Source organism: Bos grunniens, chromosome 11, assembly GCF_055505025.1.
Source record: "Bos grunniens cultivar Pamir isolate PY7600 chromosome 11, Bosgru_T2T1.0, whole genome shotgun sequence".
NCBI classification, from domain to species: Eukaryota; Metazoa; Chordata; class Mammalia; order Artiodactyla; family Bovidae; genus Bos; species Bos grunniens.
Window position 1 is genome coordinate 105,888,604 of NC_141175.1, and position 21,942 is coordinate 105,910,545.

The window sequence follows — 21,942 nt, forward strand, 5'->3', positions numbered from 1 at the left end:
ATTCTTGTCTGGAGGATCTCATGGACGGAGGAGCCTGGTAGGCTCCATGTGGTTGCCGAGTTGGACATGACTAACCGACACTTTCACTTTAGTAAAACAGCACCCTGATCTGTTTTAGTCTTGTTTCCACTGCAAACATTTTCAAGAGGAAAGAAAAAAATCCCACAAATGTCTTTATCAGTGCTCAGTTGTTTTGACACTGTGAGTAAATCTAATGTTGTTTTCCTTCTAATTTGAGGATATGTTTAATCAGTCATGTAGGTTATATTATTTTTAAAATAAAAACATATTTGCAGGACTTGCCTGGTGGTCCAGTGGTTGAGACTTCACCTCCTAATGCAGGGGCTGGTCAATGAAGTTGGCTGCTGTTATTTCAGAGCTAATTAATGATGTATGGGGTTTATATGACTATTTTCAAGATCTGGCATAGTCTTTTTCACGGTACTTTTAAAAAACAAGACGCTTAAGATTTGTCCCTGCATTATTTCCCATGGATAGCAATGAAGAACAGGTACGACAAAGGGCATGTATGCGTGCTAATCACTTCAGTTGTGTCCCGTTCTGCGTGACCCCATGGACTGGAGCCGCCAGGCTCCTCTGTCCATGGGATTCTCCAGGCAAGAGTACTGGAGTGGGGCGCCATGCCCTCCTCCAGGGGATCTTCCCGACCCAGGGTTTGAGGCCATCTCTTATGTCTCCTGCACTGGCAGGCGGGTTCTTTACCACTAGCGCCACTTGGGGAGCGATACATATATATACATACACACACACAGTTATATATATAAAGGACATGCATATTTTATTCATAAACACATGAAGTCCGCTGGATACATTTGGGGAAATTTTGCTTATTTTACGCAAATATAAACCTTTAAATTTGGGTGAAAAAAACCTGACGTGGCTCTTTTCTGGCTTAAAGTAAACAGGTCAGTGTTTTAAGCGCTTTCAGAGCACGTCCTTGTGCAGACTGTCCTCATAAATGCTCGTATCCACCCCAAAAGCCGTGAAATCAGCTGCTAGGCAGGGACCTTATCCTGTTGTGTATTTTATTGAAATATCTGTAACAACTATGTCACATGGATATACTTTGTGGGCTTTTAAGAAACATTTACAGTAATAGTAAATGTAGACATCGAGGTACTGAGTGAACGGGCAAGTATTTACCAGGTGATCTCCAGGGAGTGTCCATATTTTATTTCCGAGAACGCTTATATTCTAAGAGCAGTACAGTTAGCCTGTTACACAGGGTCTTGATCTTGCTGGTATAGTGTTCTTGAAATGTTTTCTTTAGCCTCTGCCTTAACAAATCCAAAGATGGAAGATGATGACAATCGGGTATATTCAACATTATGTGAAAAAACTCATCCCACATGTCCAAGTGAGGAAGCCTGACGAGACAGAGCCATAAAAGAAGGGTGAAGTGTAGCCTTCAACACACATGGCAACCCCACTCTTGCATCTGACTTCACTCTCACCTAAAGCCAACTTAATACATCAAGAATGGAAATGTTGGCTCTATTATAACTAAGAGAAAGTAGAGATTCGATTAACTGTCTACACACTTGTTGAACAAAAGTTACGGATGGAGAAACAGAACCGCTTAACTCTCAGTGCTCAGAGGGTCAGGACTATGCTACGTCACCCTGCTTCCCAAGGCATGGATGTTCGTGGCAAAGGTCCATCTTCCACCAGACAGAAGGCAACATCCACTGGAGCACCAACGCTAATACCCACCTTCTGAAAAGACCTTCAGGCTTCCAGATGCCCCCTTCATTTTTCACTTTCATGTAGGTGCCAAAAAGCATGCAGTATATGGTTGCAGCAACTCCAAAGTAATCAATCTATAAAGGAAATACGGGTGTCAACAGGGGCCTCCCGTGCAGCACAGGGAGCTCTGCTCAGTGTCGTGGGCAGCCTGATGGCTGGGGCGTCTGGGGAGAAAGGACACACGTGTATGACCTCCCGTGCAGCACAGGGAGCTCTGCTCAGTGTCGTGGGCAGCCTGATGCGTGGGGCGTCTGGGGGAGAAAGGACACACGTGTATGACCTCCCGTGCAGCACAGGGAACTCTGCTCAGTGTCGTGGGCAGCCTGATGGCTGGGGCGTCTGGGGAGAAAGGACACACGTGTATGTATGGCTGAGTGTCTTCACTGTCCACCTGGAACTATCACCATGTTATTAATTGGCTATACTCCCATATAAAATAAAGTTTTTTAATAAAAGAAAATGAAAATATGGGTATGTATCAATGATTAAAATAGTAATTTACACGTGAGTAAATTATCATGTCTGTCCAAGTTATGCAGCAAATACAATAAATCATAGGAAACAGTAATAGGATTTCAGTTTTAAAGAATTTTGGAAGCCACGTGTCAGCCCTCACACTGACATGCCCTATGAGTGGCCATCTAGGCTTTGCTGGAGGCTTCCACAGACGGCAGGTCACCCCCTCTGCACCCCGACGGAACATCTCAGAAGTTCTGTTCTTCTTGGGCCACCGTGTCGTTCACTCTGTCATGAGGCCAGAGCAGTGTTAACCCCGTGGATGCCCCCCTCCTCCCCAGGGGCTAGCTGTCGTTTCTGAGCTGCACCCCAAGCCCCACGAAGTGTGGCGTGCCTACGACTGAAAACAGCTCTGCAGTGTGGTCTGTCTCCAGGGCTAGAAGAGGACTGCTGCTGCTAAGTCGCTTCAGTCGTGTCCGACTCTGTGCGACCCCACAGACGGCAGCCCACCAGGCTCCCCTGTCCCTGGGATTCTCCAGGCAAGAACGCTGGAATGGGTTGCCATTTCCTTCTCCAGTGCATGAAAGTGAAAAGTGAAAGTGAAGTCGCTCAGTCATGTCTGACCCTCAGCAACCCCATAGACTGCAGCCTCCCAGGCTCCTCCGTCCATGGGGTTTTCCAGGCAGGAGTACTGAAGTGGGGTGCCATTGCCTTCTCCAAGAAGAGGACTACACCAGCTCAAACTACCTGGATGCCCAAATTCACGGTGAGACTGCAGTGAACGTAATACAGGAAAGGTTCCACATCTCTAGTTCTCTACCTGGTAGTTCCATGGCTTGTTACTGAGCATCTCAATACACTGGAAACCAGAAGTTTCACACTTTCCTGTAAATGCAGTTCCTTTGGGAAAAAGTTTCATGTCTATACTCTGACCCAGGTCAATCAGGACCAAGCCGTTAGATAAGTCATCATCTTTGTTGTCTTGTTCCAAAAATCTGTGTTAAACACAAACAAGCACCAGGCTGTGTAAGCAAAGAAAATAAAAGGCTGCTGGGGGGAGATGGTCAGAGAAGTACTCGTTCAAATTGCAACACTTGCCTGTTTCCGAGTATGAAATTATCTGGCTTGATGTCTCCGTGGATGATTTCACAGTCATGGACTTGCTGGATCATGCAGAGCATTCTGATAGCAAAAGCGAGGACTAGTGCCTGAGGCATCACTTTTTCAGGGGTATTTTTATAGAGATTAATGGCATTCTAGAAACAATGGACAGTGGAATGTCCTGAGTTGGCTGCCCATGATTAATGAAATTTCAAACCAAGAGCTTTGCCCCACCCACCACTCCAATAAAAGCTTCAAGTGCAAAAAGGGATGTGCAAAGCAAAAAAGGTACTTCATGCTTGTGTCATCAAAGCATCACACTTACTAATAATGTGCCATAACTGTAGAGGTCTCCTACTAACACGCTGCCATTCTGGAACAGGTGGGCTGAATAAAATTTGATAAACATGTGTTGCATACTTGGCTTTAGTCTTTCCATCAGCTGGGTCCCAATGTAGAATTCCCAGAGGTTGGGAGGCTTCTGGACCTGCAAAACAGGTAATGTAACATTCACATCCAGCTCATCATGTTCTGTAAAATGACTGCAAGAAAGCAACTTCATCCAAAAAAAAGGGGGGGGGGCATGGAGTAGAAAGGTATGACAAGCTATGAATTGCTGCTGCAGTATGGGGATTGCTCCAAGATAATTTTAGCGGCAAGGCAGTTCTGAATCCCTGTGGGATAGTTTTGTTTCCTAAGTGCGGACAACATATCTAAATGAAACCATTAGTATCTTTTTTTCAAAGACAGTTTCTTTTAATATTTATTTGGCTATGCTGGGTCTTAGATTCAGCATGCAGAGTCTTAGTTGTGGCATGTGGGGTCCAGTTCCCTGACCAGGGCTTGAATGCAGGTACCCTGATTGCAATTTGATTTCAAAAAAGGAAAGATTTATCCATTTGAATGCAGAGTTTTAAACAATAGCAAGGAGAGATAAGAAAGCCCTCCTCAGGGATCAATGCAAAGAAACAGGAAAACAACAGAATGGGTAAGACTAGAGATTGCTTCAAGAAAATTAGAGATACCAAGGGAACATTTCATGCACATTTCAAACATTTCATGTGCACAATAAAGGACAGAAATGGTATGGACCTAAGAGAAGCATTAGATATTAAGAAGAGGTGGCAAGAATACACAGAAGAACTATACAAAAAAGATCTCCACAACCCAGATGACCACGATGGTGTGATCACTCACCTAGAAACAGACATCCTGGAGTGTAATGTCAAGTGAGCCTTAAGAAGTATCACGACGAACAAAGCTAGTGAGGTGATGGAATTCCAGTTGAGCTATTTCAAATGCTAAAAGATGATGCTGTAAAGGTGCTGCACTCAATACGCCAGGATATTTGGAAAACTCAGCAGTGGCCACAGGACTGGAAAAGGTCAGTTTTCATTCCAATCCAAAGAAAGGCAGTGCCAAAAATGTTCAAACTACCGCACAATTGCACTCATCTCACACGCTAACAAAGTAATGCTCAAAATTCTCCAAGCCAGGCTTCAACACGACATGAACCAAGAATTTCCAGATATTCAAGCTGGGTTGAGAAAAGGCAGAGGAACCAGAGATCAAATTGCCAACATCTGCTGGATCACTGAAAAAGCAAGAGAGTTCCAGAAAAACATCTACTTCTGCTTTATTGACTACACCAAAGCCTTTGACTGTGTGGATCACAACAAACTGGAAAATTCTGAAAGAGATGGGAATACCAGACCACCTGACCTGCCTCCTGAGAAATCTGTATGCAGGTCAAGAAGCAACAATTAGAACTGGATATGGAACAACAGACTGGTTCCAAATTGGGAAAGGAGTATGTCAAGGCTGTATATTGTGACCCTGCTTATTTAACTTACATGCAGAGTACATCATGTGAAATGCCAGATTGGATGAAACACAAGCTGGAATCAAGACTGCTGGGAGAAATATCCATAACCTCAGATATACTGATGACACCACTCTTACGGCAGAAAGTGAAGACGAACGAACTAAAGAGCCTCTTGATGAAAGTGAAAGTGGAGAATGAAAAAGTTGGCTTAAAGCTCAACATTCAGAAAACTAAGATCTTGGCATCTGGTCCCATCACTTCATAGCAAATAGATGGGGAAACAATGTTAACAGTGACAGACTTTATTTTCTTGGGCTCCAAAATCACTGCAGATGGTGACTGCAGCCATGAATTTAAAAGACACTTGCTCCTTGGAAAAATAACTATGAATAACTATGACCAACGTAGACAGTGTATTAATAAGCAGAGACATTACTTTACTGACAAAGGTCCGTCTAGTCAAAGCTATGGTTTTTCCAGTAGTCATATATGGATGTGAGTGTTTGACCATAAAGAATGCTGAAGACCAAAGAATTGATGCTTTCGTACTGTGGTGTTGGAGAAGACTCTTGAGAGTCCCTTGCACTGCAAGGAGATCAAACCAATCGATCCTAAAGGAAATCAGTTCTGCAATATTCATTGAAAGGACTGATGCTGAAGCTGAAGCTCCAATAATTTGGCCACTTGATGTGAAGAGCTGACTCACTGGAAAAGACCTGATGCTGGGAAAGATTGAAGCCGGGAGGAGAAGGGGACGAGAGAGGATGAGATGGTTGGGATGGCATCACTGACTCGATGGACATGAGTTTGAGTAAGCTTCAGGAGTTGGTGATAGACAGAGAGGCCTAGCGTGCTGTACTCCATGGGGTTGCAAAAAGTTGGACACGACTGAGTGACTGAACTGGAATTGGAACTGTGTTGGGAGTGGGGAATTTTAGCGTCTGAACCATCAGGGAAGTCCGTGAAACCACCACTGTCTTAAAAAGAGAATGGCAATCTCAAGTTCTAAAATTCATTTCTATATTGTTCAGATCATTTACCTTCAAAGCAAATTTCTCCTTATTTTTGCTGTGGTTCACATCTCCATGGGTAACTTCATAGACTTGGGCGAAAGCCCCTTGTCCAATAAAGTGATCAACGTAGACGAGCAAAGAACCTGAGGAGAGAGAGAAGTCAAAGTAAAAACAAAGAAGCAGCTCAAAACACTAAAGACTATCAGAATAAAGTATTTGTCAATTCTTCTTGGGCTTGAGTTGCTTTAATAAATAAACGTGGGTACAGCTCCCTTAGGAAGTGTTTGGCCAGTCTTCCATGGAGTGACGGGGGAGCCAGGGCAGCACGGCCGGGGCCCAGGCCTGTCCCCGAGCAGGCGGCCTCGGGCAGCCATCCTCGTCACCCGTGCTCTCGTGTCTAAAGGGGAGATACCTGTGCTGCCTAGTTGGCAAGACTGTTGTGATATCAAAGAAGACGTAAACATCATCTGCAAAGCGCTAAACAAAGGTCTAATGTGCCTATGAAAAATGCAAGCGTTTTAACATCAGAATAAAAGGGACAGGGCATAATTGTACGGGTATTTCTAACAGGTAATTTAAAAATTTTATTGCAGTAAACCTTCTGTATTAGAAGTTTTTTATTGATAGAAACGTTGCAAAGATAGTAGAGTTTCTGTTTGTTCTGCATCCAGTTTCCCTTTTGTTAACTTTTACATAACCAAGGTACACTGGTAACAAATAAGAACCAAGACTGGTAGGTGACTGTTACCTAGCTCCACACTTTTTTCAGATTTCACTAGTCCTCCCCTAATGTTCTAGGGCATATTCAAGTCTCCTCGGCCTCTACTAGGCTGTGACAGTTCCTGACTTTCTGTTTCCGACAGCTGTGGCAGCTCCATGGAGCACCTGTCTGATGAGCTGTAGAATGCCTCTCATCTGGATTTGTTTTGATATTTTTTAGTGACACTGGAGTTATTTGTTTTGGGAGAAAGACCACAGAGGTCAATTTGTAATAGATTATTAAAAAAAAAAAATCACGTTTAAAATCAAATATAAAAAAGTCGCTTTCTGGTTTCTAGCTGGCATATAAGGAGTTTGGAAGGCATCAGTGTATGAGTCAAAGAACAGAGCATCAAAATAGTGACGAAAAACACTGACAGACTTCCAAGGAGAACAGATTACTTCACTATCATAGTTGGCGATTTCTACATCCCTCTGTCAGCAACTGACAAAGCCAACAGGCAGAAAATCAGAAAGGGCATGGCTGACACGAACAGCACCACCAATCAACTGGATCTAATAGACATTTACGAAATAATCTAACAACAGCAAAATGTACATTCTTTTCAAGCTTACATGGAATAGTCACCAATAAAGATCACGTTCTGGGTCATAAAATACAATTAAAAAAAAGAAATCATACACTCATGGAATTAAACTAGTAATCAATAACAGAAGGAGAGCTGGAGAGCCCTCAAACACTTGCAGCTAAAATAACACATTCTGATACACACATTGAAATTGTGAGATGCATGAAATGCATGCTTAGAAATTTATTGCACTGAATGTATATGTTGCTAAATCCCTTCAGTTGTGTCCAACTCTGTGCGACTCCATAGACGGTAGCCCACCAGGCTTCCCCTTCCCTGGGATTCTCCAGGCAAGAACACTGGAGTGGGTTGCCATTTCCTTCTCCAATGCATGAAATTGTGAAAAGTGAAAGTGAAGTCGCTCAGTCGTGTCCGACTCCAGTGACCCCATGGACTGCAGCCCACCAGGCTCCTCCGTCCATGGGATTCTCCAGGCAAGAGTACTGGAGTGGGGTGCCATTGCCTTCTCCGAATGTATATGTTAGAAAAGATCTAAAATCAATACTCTTAGTTTCTGCCTTAGACATCTAGAAGAAGAGCACGTTAAATCCAAAGTAGGCAGAGAAAAGAAATAATAAGAAATAGAGTAGAAATCAATGAAATTTAAAAGTAAAAATCAATATAGAAAATTAGTGAAAACAAAAGTTGATTCTGTGAAAAAAGAAGTTGGTTCTTTGAAAATATCAATAAAACGGATAAGCCTCTGCCAGCCTAAGGAAAAATAAGAAGTACACATATCACTAATTGTAGAAATGAAAGACGGGGCATCACTATAGATCCTGTGGACATTAAAAGGATAATACAGCTTCCCTGGTGGCTCAGTGGTAAAGAATCTGCCTGCCAATGCAGGAAACACAGGTTTGATTCCTGGGTTGGGGAGATCCCCTGGAGAAGGAAATGGCAACCTACTCCAGTATGCTTGCCTGGGAAATCCCATGGACAGAGGAGCCAGGTGGGCTGCAGTCCATGGGGTCGGTCGCAAAGAGTCAGACCCGACTGAGCACACACGCGCGTTCCATCATTTATTTAAGCAGTCCCTATAGCTGTCTGTGTTGCTTCCAATCTGCTGCTTTACACACATCACTTTGAAGGTATGCAAGTGTTATCTGCAGGAATTCTGAAAAGTGGGTGTCTGGGTCTAAACGTGTGTGTTTTTAATTTTGACAGATAACTGCCCAATTACCCTTTACAGTCACAGTCACAGCAGCAATCAAATCCTGTAGTTACGCCTTAACAAGATGTTCTCATCTTAACGCTACAGGTGAAACTACAGATGAAACCGGTTATTGGTGGGCGGGGCGGGGCGGTGACAGGCGGAGAAACACACACACACACACACCAGTCAGCACCAACTTCCCGTAGCGAAAAGAGAGGTTAAAGTTTTATTACCCATATGGTGCTTACCTAATTGGAATTCAGTCTTGGGCTTGATGGCTGGAAGCTTATATGGCCATTCATAAGTATTTGGATAGGAACTCACTGGTTTAGAAAGCCCGGATAAAAGTTTGAGAATCAACTCCTCATCCCAAGGGTTCTCAACAGTGAAGTCTTGAAGGAATGGGAACAAAAAAAGGAAATGAATTCAGTAGGCAAGACTTACCAAATAAATCATAAGACAAAGCAAGTGGAGACCTTAACCTTTTAAGTCTTATCTCTAAAGAGCATTGATTCAAATAATAAATTATCATTTCAAAAGTCAAAACTGGTAGTTCTGCAGTTCATCGTCTGTCATTTTCAGATCAACAAGTTTGTGTATTCAGTTGTGACAAAGGAAATCAAAATGAGGAGCATCTGTTCATGATTCTGCCTTTAATAGAACTGGGGGTACACATCTTAAAGGCAGAGTTGGAGATTCATTACTGATGTGCTCAGCTATGTACTCTTTAAACCGCTTTTCCACTTCTATCTAGAAAACATGCTGCCTTTGAATACTTAGAGTCTTGCTTGTCGTTCAGTCGCTAAGTCATGTCCGACCTTTTGTGACCCCACGGACTGTACCATGTGCAGTTTATCTGTATGAGACACACTTTGGATCCACAAAGAGAAACCATTTCTAAAGGGAAGAAAAAGGTTTCTGCCCAATTTAGAATGCTCTACAAAATTCTACTAGTGCAGTTATCAGTCTAAGCCAACATGACTGACATTCACCAGTGCTAAGCAGATGCAGGGCACTGTTCTGAGCCCTTCATGTTTAGTACCTCACATGGCCCTTACATAAGACTCTAAAGGAGGTACTACCACCCCCTCCACTTTACGGAAAAGAGGGCCACGGAGAAGTGAAACGATCTTGGCCAAGATCAAGGGACAGCCTGAGGGGGTGGCTAGGATTAGAGTCTAGCTAGTCTGGGGACTTCCCTGGTGGTCCAGTCGTTAAGACTCCATGCTCCCAATGCAGGGGGCCCAAGTCTGATCCCTGGTGAGGGAACTAGATCCCTCATGCTGCAACTAAAGACTGAAGATCCCACGTGCCATAACTAAGATCCAGCGCAGCCAAATAAATAAAGTAGTTATGTTTAAAAAAAAATCTAGTCTATCTTCAGAGTCTGTGCTCTTAACCACTATTCAAGACTACTTCTGTGTGTAGCCTTGGAGTAAGGACGGGGGTCCTTTGATCCTGAGCCTGTTTACTTTTCTGTAAAATGGAGACAACAGTGTCAGATTAAATGCCTGGCACATAGTGGGCCCCCCAATTCCACTTGCTTCTTCCAACAGTAGTTATTTTGATATTTTAAAGTTAAAACAAAAGTATTCCTTCAAGGAGGCTACTGTTGTATGCACAGTGAGATAACCTGCAAGTTTGTGTTCTACTCAACGGCGCTCAAGTTCCTACTCTTTTGAGTTTCTTTCATGAAACAGCTTTTACCCGGCTAGTGTCCTTATTCAGGGAACAATTAAGATTGAGCATCTGTTCATACTTGGAGCGTCGACATTCCCAAGCGGGCCAGCCGGCATCAGTTCAGCCTGGAGCTCAGCACTGGCTTCTGCCGGATCCTCTGCAGTGGCAAAGTCGGGGTCTGTGACTTTACAGGCCTTGAGACCCTGCTCTGCCTCGCTCATCAGCACGGCTACAGCAGGTTGGCCCAGATGGAGCAAGGATGCCGAAGGGCCATCTGCGGGGCACACTGGGTCTGGGCTTGTCTCTTCAACTGGACTAGATATGATAAAGGGATAGAGGAAGCAAAACACGTGATTACAAGCTTACTGGGTTTGATCGCATCAAAGTCCCACAGAACAGTTTCCTTTTCATTCTATGAAGGACATTTCAAATCTGTTTCACAAATACTTGATTAAAGCACTTTCTTCGTACAAATACATGCGAATTACATGGTTCATACAGTATGACCAGAAATAAAAAACATGGTAATATATTAGATAAATAGGTGAGGTGAGACACTGGATATTCTTTAGCAGGATATGCTGGGAGGTTTATTTCCCTGAGTTGTCCTCTAAGCATCAGTACTGTAAACGAGGTTAAATATTTAACTTTATTACAAAAATGGCTTCTTTTATGACACTGAAACAAACAGAAAATGTCAGCCGTAATTCGATAACCTAACAGCAGTACATTTACACACACACACGCACACACACACACCGGGGGACACGCACACATGGACACAGTTGACCCTCATTACTCGCGGATTCCATATTTGTGAATTCACCTACATGCAAATACTAATTCTGGAGTAATTTTAGATTTAGTCATCTGTTGCAAAGATGGTAGAGAATTCCCACAAGCTCCTCGTCAATTTCCTCTAATGTTACCATCTCACGTTAAGGTGGCGCTCTGGTCAAGAGCAGTAAGCCAACCTCTGTCATGCTACCACTGACAAACTTCCAGACCTCGTTTGGATTTTGCCAGGTTTTCCACAAGATACCGTGTTTGCTCCGGGATCCACTTGTGGACACCGCGGTGCACTTAGTTGTCACCTTCCTTACTCTCTCCTCCTGTGGGTTTCTTGGTCTTTGCTGGTTCCCTAAGACCTTGTCAGTCCAGCTATTTCGTAGTCTGTCCCTTGATTTGGACCTGTCTGTTTTTATCATAATCAGACTGTCTTGGTATGGGAAGACATGCCCTTCTTCTCTCCTCCCGTGATTTCACCATGCAGTTCTACTCCCCCAGTCAGCGGAAGTCAGGGATTCTCTGCTACCCCAGCCGCTTCTCTCACTCCCTGATGTATTAAAACCAAGTGTTCCGGTTAATCATTGTATTTAATTTTTTTTTATCCTTTCAAAGTATTTATTGAATTTGTTACATTATTGCTTCTGTTGTTTTATGTTCTGTTTTTTTTTTGGCTGCAAGGCATGTGGGATCTTAGTTCCCCGACCAGGGATCGAACCTTCATCCTCTGCACTGGAAGGTGAGGTCTTAAGCACTGGAAGTGCTTAGGGAAGTCCCTAATCACTGTCCTTACATCTGCAGAGTACCTGGTGACTTAAAGCTCTCAGTTAATAAAAACTCTGGCAGCCCTTAAAGACAGGAATGAGGTATTCCTTTACAGCTTAAAAAGCAACGCTACAATGAAAATGCAGAGAGACAGAACCACACACACCCCCACAATACCTGCACTTTCTCTCTTTCAAGGGTTCCACCTTGTTTCTTTCACAAGAATCCAAAGCCACACGGGTGTGCTGGTTTGCTACCATATTTTCTGAAACACACAAGAAAGTAGAGATGGACACTATACACACACGTATGATTTTAAATGGTTATGAAGTCCGGGATTCCTTTTTTGCACTGATTTTCATTACAGTTTCAAAATAGTGTTCCATGGTAAAAAGCAGTATATTTTTTAAAATGAGGGGAAAGTCACTTGAAAACCTTCTGTTATTGTATGTGAGCTTTTCAACCTTATACATCTAATCCGTACAATCCTTTAAGAGAAAACAGTCCAGATAGGACTTCTCTGGTGGCTCAGTGGTAAAGAATCTACCTGCCAGTGCAGGAGACATGGATTTGATCCCCGATCTGGGAAGATTCCATATGCCGAGGGGCAAAGTAAACCTGTGAGCCACAACTACTGAGGCTCGCGCACCCAGAGCCTGTGCTCTGCAGCAAGAGAAGCCACTGCCACGAGAAGCCCGCACACGGCAGCCAGAGAGTAGCCCCTGCTCGCCGAGACCAGAGAGAAGCCCTCATGGCAGTGAAGACCTGCACAGCCAAAAACAAGCAAACAAATAAATAAAATTATTAAAAAAAAAATCTATAGTGAAGTAAATGAGATAGGATAGAAATACGGAGACTACTTCTACCAAGTGATGCTAACACAGTATACAGCCAGGTGTTAACACAGGATGAAACTTTACTAGCTGTTGCCTCACTGAGCAGGTGCTAGTAATACTCTTCAGTCCTAGAACATTAGCCTCTCTTCATATGACCAAAGTGGCAAATACGCTAAGAAAGGCCAATACTGACTTTATGAAAGACGCTTGACTTAAAACAGATTAAGTTCTCCAAACTGAAATGTTTTAAATTAAAAAAAAATTAAAGTAGCAAGTCTGTGATAGCACTTGGAAATTGTCCAAGTTTCAACTAAATCCTCCTTTAAAATTCAAGTAGGAAATATATTTGGTTAGTACAGTAAGAGATTTTTATTGCTTAGTTAAAAATGTTTAGGCCTATATGCTCAGACTTCATGTTAAAATAAGTTTCCATCCTTTCATCCAGGGGAATGGAATTCTTTGGCATCTGCTTCAGTGAACAACTGCTGCTTAAACACAGAAATAGTGCCAGCAGTGATTATTTGGCTAGTGGTCCCAGATCTTACAGCACAAGTGTGCCTCTGAGACACTGTGGGTTTGGATCCATTCCACTGCAATAAAGCAATTACACAAATTTTTTTGGTTTCCCAGTGCATGCACAAGTTACGTTTACACTGTACTGAAGTCTTAAGTGTGCAACAGCATAGAAAAACAATGTGTGCATCTTAATTAAAAAAGGCTTAATTGCTAAAAAATGCAAACCATCACTTAAGCCTTCAGTGAGTCGTAATCTTTTGGCTCGTAGAGGGTTTGCCTTGATGTTGGTGGCTGCTGAATGACCAAAGTGGTGGTCGCTGAAGGCTGGGTTGGCTACAGCCATTTCTTAAAATAAGACAACCATGAAATTTGCCACGTCAATTGACTTCCTTTCATGAATGATGTCTTTGCATCCATAACTTGGCTAACTGGCTAAGAAGCCTGGCTTTCAGCCTAACTGGACTTTGACGTGCCTTCCTCACTGTGTTTAATCATTTCTGGCTTTTGATTTGAAGCGACAGACATGACATTCTTCTCTCCGCTTTAACACTTAAGAGGCCACTGTAGGTTAGTAATTGGCCTAATTTCAATATTCTCCTTTTTCAGGAAGAGAGAGGCCCGAGGAGAGTGAGAAAGGGAACAACCAGCTGGAGCAGCGAGAATACACACAATATCCATTAAGTTTACTATCTCCAATGGGTGAGGTCTGTGGCACCCAAAGACAGTTATAGTAACACCAAAGGTTACCCATCACAGGTCACCATAACAAATGTAACAGTAATGAAAAAGGTGGGAATACTGCAAGAATGACCAAATGTCAGACATGAAGTGAGTAAACACTGCTGGAAAAGTCTCGCCAGTAAGCTTGCTTGACAGGTGGTTGCCACCAATCTTCAATTTGTAAAAAACCCAGTTTCTGCGCAAGCAACCAAGTGAAGTGCCATAGAGCGAGGTACAGTGATTAGTCGCTCAGTCGTCTCTGACTCTGTGACCCCGTGGCCTGTAGCCCGCCAGGGCCCTCTGTCCATGGGATTCTCCAGGCAAGAATACTGGGGTGGGTTGCCAGGTCCTTCTCCAGGGGGTCTTCCCCACCCAGAGGTTGAACCTGCATCTTCCTGAGTCTCCTGCATTGGCAGGTGGGTTCTTTACCACTGTGCCAAAAATAAGGTATGCCTGTATGATTTTGCAGGTTTGGTATTTAAAAGGTAATAATTATCTGTATTCAATAACTATATCATTTATTAAGCTTCATTTCAAGTGTATAAAGATCTTTGATATGAGAGTGTTATGTTTGGGGAAAATAGGACTATCTGTGAGTTTTATCACACCACTAAAAAAAGTTTTAAATATGATTTTCTGAGTATAGTATTTGCTACATCTCTAAAGTAATAAAATTTGTAGATACATATCAAGGATTAAAACTTGCTATTAGTTATTCTTATCAAATTAGAAAATGTTCACTATTTTAGCATTTAAGTACTTTAATCTGTCTGTCCTGGCTATTTTATTTACTGTAAAACATGAAATAAACCTCTGTCCTGTGCAGATGGGTTGGACATTTGCCCTTCTGTAGTCTTTTCTTCTGTTCTACTTACAACCGAAGCTATTGAATTTGAAAAGGCACAGACTTTATGAGGACATTATATTTATGTAATACTACAATGAATGGATTTTAAGTTTCCTCTTTATGATTCTCCAGTGTCCCAATTAGAATTTTCAAGAAGACGACTATCGTAGTAGTAGAGCTGCAGTCGGCGGGAGATAAGACACCAGGAGAGTACAGTGCACACCTTTATCTTCTGGTGGGTGCACGCAGTCCGCGGGAAGCCTGTGGAAGGGTGTAGACGCCAGCTGCGCGGCGGACCTAAAGTCTCCTGGGCTCTTGGGGCTGGGCGCCAGGCTTTTGTTGCAGCGGACACCCCACACGGTTGAATCATCCAGAAACTCGTCAGTGTGAGGCACTTCCTACAACGAAAGATGAACTGGAAAACAGGCAGCAGGCTCCCTGTTTTGCAGATGAAATTTAACACATCGATACTTTAGATTAAAAAAAAAACAGGAATTTTGATTTTTTCAAAGGAATGGATGTAACCCCCGGCTAACACGCAGCCAAGGACATCATGGGTCTGGTTCTTCTCCCTGGAACTGGGACACTTCATCTTTAACACACGCCAGTGGAATTGCATCACATGCAAGAGCCATAGTTTATTTACCAATTTTTTAAAAAAATTTGAAAAATCTGGATTTACAGAGGAATAACAAAGATATTACGGAGTTCCCATTTAGCCTTTATCAAGATTCTTAGGTCTGGGAAAAATATATATGCCCCCAGTGGCTCCTCTTGTCTCCAGGGAAGACTCTCAGAGGGCAAGGATCACATCAAACTCATTTTTCAATTTCACATCTGTCAGTATGTGTTGTGCAGACTGCAAATAATTATAGGATAATATTTTAAAAATATGATCTTCACATAATATTCTGTTTTTCCAGAACTGCTTTTTAAATACACCATCTCCTTTGAGTGGCACAATTGTTTGGTAAAAGAAAGCGAAAAGGGTTGCACCACCATTTCATGGATGAAACACAGACTCACATTTGGTTTTGCAGGAAACCTGCTCACGGAACGTTCTCCAAAGGTCCTGGCTCCTGCAGGTTTATTTTTCAGCTGTGGTAATCTAAGGAAAAATTGACAGAATTATAAACAGTAAAATACCCTAAGGAAATAAATCCTACCACTTAAGTCACAGTGTTAAAAACATTCTCCACTTATCCTATTTAATTAGTTAATATTTATATACATATTTCTTACCTTTATAGCAAATCTGAGTGCAAGTTGAACTAACCTGAGTAGGTATATACAAAAAGATCTATAGTTAATTTATGTGAGGGTGGAAAATACGGAACTTTCTATGGCACTGAGGTTTAAGTTTTAAGGACAAAAGAGTGAGGGCTGTGACCAACAGGGTGGCGTGGACGCCAGATGCTGCTTCTCTCCCCAGTGCGTGGTCCAGCTACGGAATACACGTCTCTTCCACACCAGGACACTTTAGTTCACACCTCTCTTTCATGATTTAAATTATTAACAGTGAAACTTCCTGGTGCTACCCTACTCTATCGTAATGCAGCTCAGCCTTAAAACAAATGTTCTCTGCAGTGTGAGCCAATGTAAGCCACTTCCCTTTGTACTTCATCAATCCTGCAAATACATACAGAACATGTATGGATACCTGTGTTGATGAATTCATTTACAACTGACACAATTTCAAATCTGTAGGATACCTCGGCTCTCTTATGCTTTATAACCATACTGTTTCCTTTCATAATACATGCTTTTGTCATGGGAGGACTGCTTTCTTGTAACGCTGTAAATGTGGAAAGAACTTCAGCCACAGCCTCCTGGTCCTGTGGTCACAAGGCTCATCCCTGGCAGAGCTGGGGCTGAACACAGCCCGTCTGACTGGCAGGTGGTCTTCTCTCAACAGCCCCACCTGGACCCTACACCACCCGTCACTATGGCAACATGGTTTTCACTCAGAGTTATCTTAACCACACATGTCTTTACCCATAATTTTCTTTGTTTCCATCTTCAAATACAGGAAAAGCAGATGACAAAGAAGAGATGATCTTATTGACTCCCCAAGCCCCAGAAGATGGTGCATTTTCTGCAAGAGTACAAAAACTGTAGTTAATTGTTTTGTAGGACAAAAACACTACCCTTTAGTCGAAACTTTAATTACAAATAAGAAAATGGAATAAATAACTGATGTCAGCTTTGGAACTCCAGGCCATGCGGTAGTCCCTCTGCGCTGACAGGAAGGGACTGACTGCTGTTACAGGCGCTAGCACCCGGGCTTCCAGGCCTCAAGCCCCTGCCACATCTAATGCAGCGATCACCATGTTCCTAACACACAGCTGTGGTCACTGACACTGAACACAACTCTCCACGTCTTTTTCTACAATTAAGCTCTTAACTCTGTCTTCACTGTGCTCTCTCTCTGGCTTCCAGCAAAAGTCCTCTGACTTGAGACAAACAGGAGGTGGGGGGTGGGGCGAGTCCTGGTCCCCAACACTCCACCCTGAACACCCCTCTGCCCGGCAAGGCTCAAGTTCCCCTCAACCACTCAGTCCTTCCTGGCCACTCCTACCAAGGCCTATTTTGCCTTTCTTTAGCACTTACTATTTTTAAAGAAACAAACCAAGTCTATGACACACACTGAGTACGTGGCAAAACGCTTATATTTTTTACTTCGCAACATGCCCGTACCTGACAAGCTAACCAAGGGCAGGCCTACTTCTTGCATAATCCTTGCTTTTTCCGTGGGCAACTACCTGCTATGTTATCCATCTAGTAGCTATTAAATAATTTGTTATTATTACTTTGAAACTGGGCTTCGAACTCATTTTGACTTAGAGATGGCCATTCCTCTTTGTCATCAGAAATATCAGGAAGTGTAGGAGCCTGAAACATATTCATGATGAAACCTTAAAAGAACAGAAGAATAACTGTAAACATGATTGCAAAAGAGCTTTCACTAAGTCACTGTCAGACGTCACATATTCAAACAACAGGCTTTACGTACCGAGAGCCTCCTTCGTGTGCACAGTGGGTGATGGCTGCGCTTTGGATGGTGTTGCCTGAACCAGTCCCAGAGATGTGTTTGGAGTTGTGTGAAAGGAACTCGTGTTAACAACCTTCTGTGTTTCACACCCTTTTAAAGAAATGGGGACAAAATGCCATGTCAGTGGAGAAATCAGAATAATTCGGAAGACACACAATTTAAGAAACTTACTATACATTTTATTATTGGTGCCAATTCTCACTTGTTGTCTAGTCACTAGATCGTGTCCACTGACCCCATGGACTGTAGCCCGCCAGGCTCCTCTGTCCGTGGGATTTCCCAGCCAAGAGTACTGGAGTGGGTTGCCATTTCTCTCTCCAGGGGATCTTCCCAACCCAGGGCTTGAACCCGAGTCTCCTGCACTGGCAGGTGGATTCTTTACCACTGAGCCACCTGGGAAGCCAATTCTCTCTAGGAATTTCCATTACTCTAGTACTATCACGTCTCTTATTTGATCTTTATAATAGTCCCACAAGGTAGGTAAAATAAGAATTATCTGTTAACAGAAAAGGAAATAAAAGCTCAAAAGAGTTAATTAAGCGGCTTGGTCTAAAACCGTATCAAATGAGCCTAGTCATCAATAGCACCCTCTGTTCCACTCTATCCCAAGAAATAGTAGCTATGCTGTAAATCTTAGGACCGGTTTTCCATCTCACTCAGCTGGAGGCCAGGTACGGCCCTGCACAGCCTGAGCCCTCCTAGCTCCGACCTCATCTTCCTCACCACCCCCACCCCCGGAGGCCACTGGCTGCTCTGCTGTGCTCAGAACACATGAGGGACATCGAAGACTCTGCCCTGCTGGTACCTCTGCCTGAAACGGGTTTTGCAAGCTGGCTCTGTCTTTACCCAAACAGCACTGTCATTGTGAGCATCTTTCCTGGGTCCCTCTGAAGTTTCAGTCCCCTCCCTAACAGCCACACTTCCTTTGCCCCTCCGAGCGGGTGGGGATCTCTGCCCTTTCTGTTTGTGACTGCACCCGCAATCACTCAGAACAGCACTTGGCATCCGCTCATGCTCAGTTTGGTCCTGGTTCAATGTAGGTGTCACCTGCTTTTTCAAGTAGCTCTGCTTCCACTGAACTGTCATTGGAAAGAATGTCATGGTACATGGGAGTGGGAAGTGAATGCCCAATCCATGTCCTATTTTATTTATAAAACTTACTTTTATGTAAGTACCTCTAACGAAGTAGTACAAAACAGAAATATTATACATCACTTCCAACTAACCACCGTTGCTTCCTCACAACATATTAAAGACGACTCTTGTTTTAGAGTACTCTGCTGGGAAATTTAAGAGGAAAGTTTTCACAAATCAAGTTTCCAAAGGATTCTAACTAATAATCTGTGACTAACAAGTAGATTTCCCCCTTTATTGGAAATGGCCCAGGGCTTATCTAACCCCTGCAAGAGAGAGCTGACAACCAAGTTCGTTAGGGCCTAGAGTCCCCATAAACTGTGGCCAGCTAACAGACCCCTGAGTAACTTGGATGAGTCTGGGCAGAGATCAGACACAAGTGTATTACAATTAAACATTACCTTCTTTTAACTCTGCTCCACTCTGTGGCCTGAATTCGTGAGTACTTTTGTTCACACACCTGGAAGAGAAAACTCTTGAGACACACTAACTCTCAAGAACAATAAAAAAATGTTGGCGATTACCAGCCTGTTTTTAAAATACAGATGGGGGACTTCTCTGGTAGCCCAGAGATTAAGAATCCACACTCCCAATGCAGGGGGCACAGGTTTCATCCCTGGCTGGAGAAGATCCTGCATGGCACGTGGCATGGCCACAGATGGGACTGCCTAGGTCTACAGTGTAAGCGACTTTATTTTTTATTTCATGTCCTTTTGAGGACAGTAATTATTACAGATAAAGGCCAGGTATTCATGTTTGCTTTACGTAGCGATCATAGACGTGAACACCTGATAATCATTTGCACACGTGGAAGGGAGGTTAAGGGTCTCCCTGACTCAAACGATGCCATTTGTTACACAGGCAAAGGAGCTGACCGGCAGCTCTGGGTCTGGGTGCCCAGCGTGGCTCTTCTGAGTTACAATGCGGGAAAGTGCTGGTGCCTTTGCTGTGGAGCTGTAGTGCCTTATGCTCTAGACTTCACAGTTATCTAGAATGGAAAAAATGCTACGGAGGCACTTACATCACAGTCTGGTCTAAGTCCAGTGGGGACAGTGGACTTCATCTGTCTCTTTAACACTGATTCCCTTCATGAACCCTGTGAGGATGGGAAGTAAAAAGCGCAAGGCACCCTTAATTTCACAAATCCCCATTTTTGGATTTGTGAGTTTTATAAAAACCTGAGTTTTATATGCAGTACCAGAGGAAGGTGCCTTTTCTCTGCCACAGTCAGTTGTCCAGGCCACTGAGAGTGTGAGGGGGTCCACTCGGTCCCTTGCCTGGGCCAGGGTCAGGGTCAATCCGCAGTGCTTCTGAGATCTGATTGCTCATTAGGTTAAAGAGCCTCATCCTTTTGTAAGGGATGGCTGGATGCGCATGTCTACAGGGTCCGTCACTGCTGTTGTGACTATCTTATGGTCATGAGAATTAACTATGAAGAGCTAATGAAGTCACACCCCGCACACAGCAGTTCTCTTCTTAAAAAATTTTTTTTGGCCACACCACATGGCTTGCGGGATCTTAGTTCCAAAACCAGGGATAGAACCCACACCCTCTGCACTGGAAGGGCAGTCCTAACCACTGGACTGCCAGGGAGGTCCCAGCAGTTTACTTTTTACATACATGGTTCAATATAGGACACAGGTCTGAATTAGTATCCTAAGGTGACTGCAAAAGCAGGATCATTTAAAATCTTATTTCCAAGGGAAATCATTGGTAAGGTTAACCTCAGACACCAAGGAGAACCAGTCCTTAAGAACCATAATCTGTGCTAAGGGTTTTAGCCCAAGGGAAAGATGGGAGCCTCACTTTCATTTTTCCTGGAAGAGCAAGAAAATTTTTTATATGTTTCAAAAAAGAGACAGAGCACCAAAGTGATTGAAGATAATATAAGCAGAACAAGTGATACAACAATAATTATCATCTCTGCCATCTAGGAAAACTGCCCAGAACTGGGGAGAGAAACTTCCCCAGCAGTGTATGAGACAGATTTTGGTATACTGCATAATGGGTATTAATCCCAAACTGTCCCAGGGGACGACAGAAGGAATATGAGAACACACTATCAAGTAAGAATCCAACAGTCAAGGAACTATCTGGACTGTAATAACCCCTACATTATGTTCCGTCAGAGTTGGTAAGCAGAGGCAATTTCAGTTTAACAGCTGCATATTCCTCAGTTACAGAAAGATTGTTAAGTTTCAGGGCATCAGAATTTTTAATTCAAGAGAGAAGTATGAAGTAGAACAAATATTCTTAAACAGAGTAAGTGAGGTAGAATGATTTGGGGCTAATGTTTTGGCAATTTGGTTTTTCTACTACATGCCCATCTAAAAATTATTTTGAGGAACAAGCCTCGCCCATCAATTGCACGCTGCTCTCACTACTGCAGGTCACACAAAGAAGCCACCGCGCACCATTGCCACCGCCACCGTCTCTAGGGCCCCCTCTGGCTCACCTGGCATCTCTGCTGCCCCCTGAAAACACGGCATCTGTCACGCGCTGGCCTGCCAAAGGAGCCGGGCAAGCTACACTCTGGTTGGCGGCTGGGGACACCAAAGCAGTGGTGGCAGCATTCGCCATACGAGGAACAGAAGATGCCTCTCTGGGTTTCTCGTCCACATTCTTCGAGGTCTGCTGAGAGATGGCTGGAAGACCCGGAGCTCTTAGTTCCTGCTGGGAGTCTGTATGCGGCTCCAAACATGCTGGACTGACCTTTCACGGTAAGCAAACAGACAAAAAGCCACGAGGCTACCAGTTAGGTCTTACGGCTTTCCAAAGACAGGCATCTGTCTTCAGTGGACGCCTGCCTCCTGAGGCAGCCTCTTAGCTCCCTAGGTATTTTGAAATGAACAGTCAACAACAACAAGGCCACACCCCATGCTGGATGCTTCGCTAGCTTACTTAACCACAGATTCAACTGGTGCTTCGTATTTCTAACC

At 43.5% G+C, this 21,942-nt stretch overlaps 1 protein-coding gene across 4 annotated transcripts in view; it reads right to left on the reverse strand.

The window, feature by feature from the left end:
• Positions 1-776: 776 nt before the first annotated feature.
• Positions 777-21,942, reverse strand: part of BUB1 (BUB1 mitotic checkpoint serine/threonine kinase) — a 33,099-nt gene continuing 11,933 nt past the window's right edge. For 2 of the 4 annotated variants that reach the window (XM_086328290.1, XM_086328289.1), the window contains exons 10-25: positions 21,459-21,715; positions 19,405-19,463; positions 17,831-17,959; positions 17,628-17,732; positions 16,813-16,912; positions 15,844-15,925; positions 15,041-15,215; positions 12,076-12,163; positions 10,427-10,662; positions 8,916-9,059; positions 6,190-6,305; positions 3,650-3,811; positions 3,322-3,479; positions 3,044-3,218; positions 1,735-1,841; positions 777-1,298 (exon numbers count right to left, since the gene is read on the reverse strand). In XM_086328290.1, coding sequence (XP_086184416.1) covers positions 1,193-1,298; positions 1,735-1,841; positions 3,044-3,218; positions 3,322-3,479; positions 3,650-3,811; positions 6,190-6,305; positions 8,916-9,059; positions 10,427-10,662; positions 12,076-12,163; positions 15,041-15,215; positions 15,844-15,925; positions 16,813-16,912; positions 17,628-17,732; positions 17,831-17,959; positions 19,405-19,463; positions 21,459-21,715 — 2,199 coding nt within the window. In that variant the 3' untranslated portion in view covers positions 777-1,192. Of the gene's footprint in view, positions 1,389-1,734; positions 1,842-3,043; positions 3,219-3,321; positions 3,480-3,649; positions 3,812-6,189; positions 6,306-8,915; positions 9,060-10,426; positions 10,663-12,075; positions 12,164-15,040; positions 15,216-15,843; positions 15,926-16,812; positions 16,913-17,627; positions 17,733-17,830; positions 17,960-19,404; positions 19,464-21,458; positions 21,716-21,942 lie in introns of all 4 variants that reach the window. The other 2 variants (XM_086328288.1, XM_086328287.1) reach the window with 1 other exon arrangement.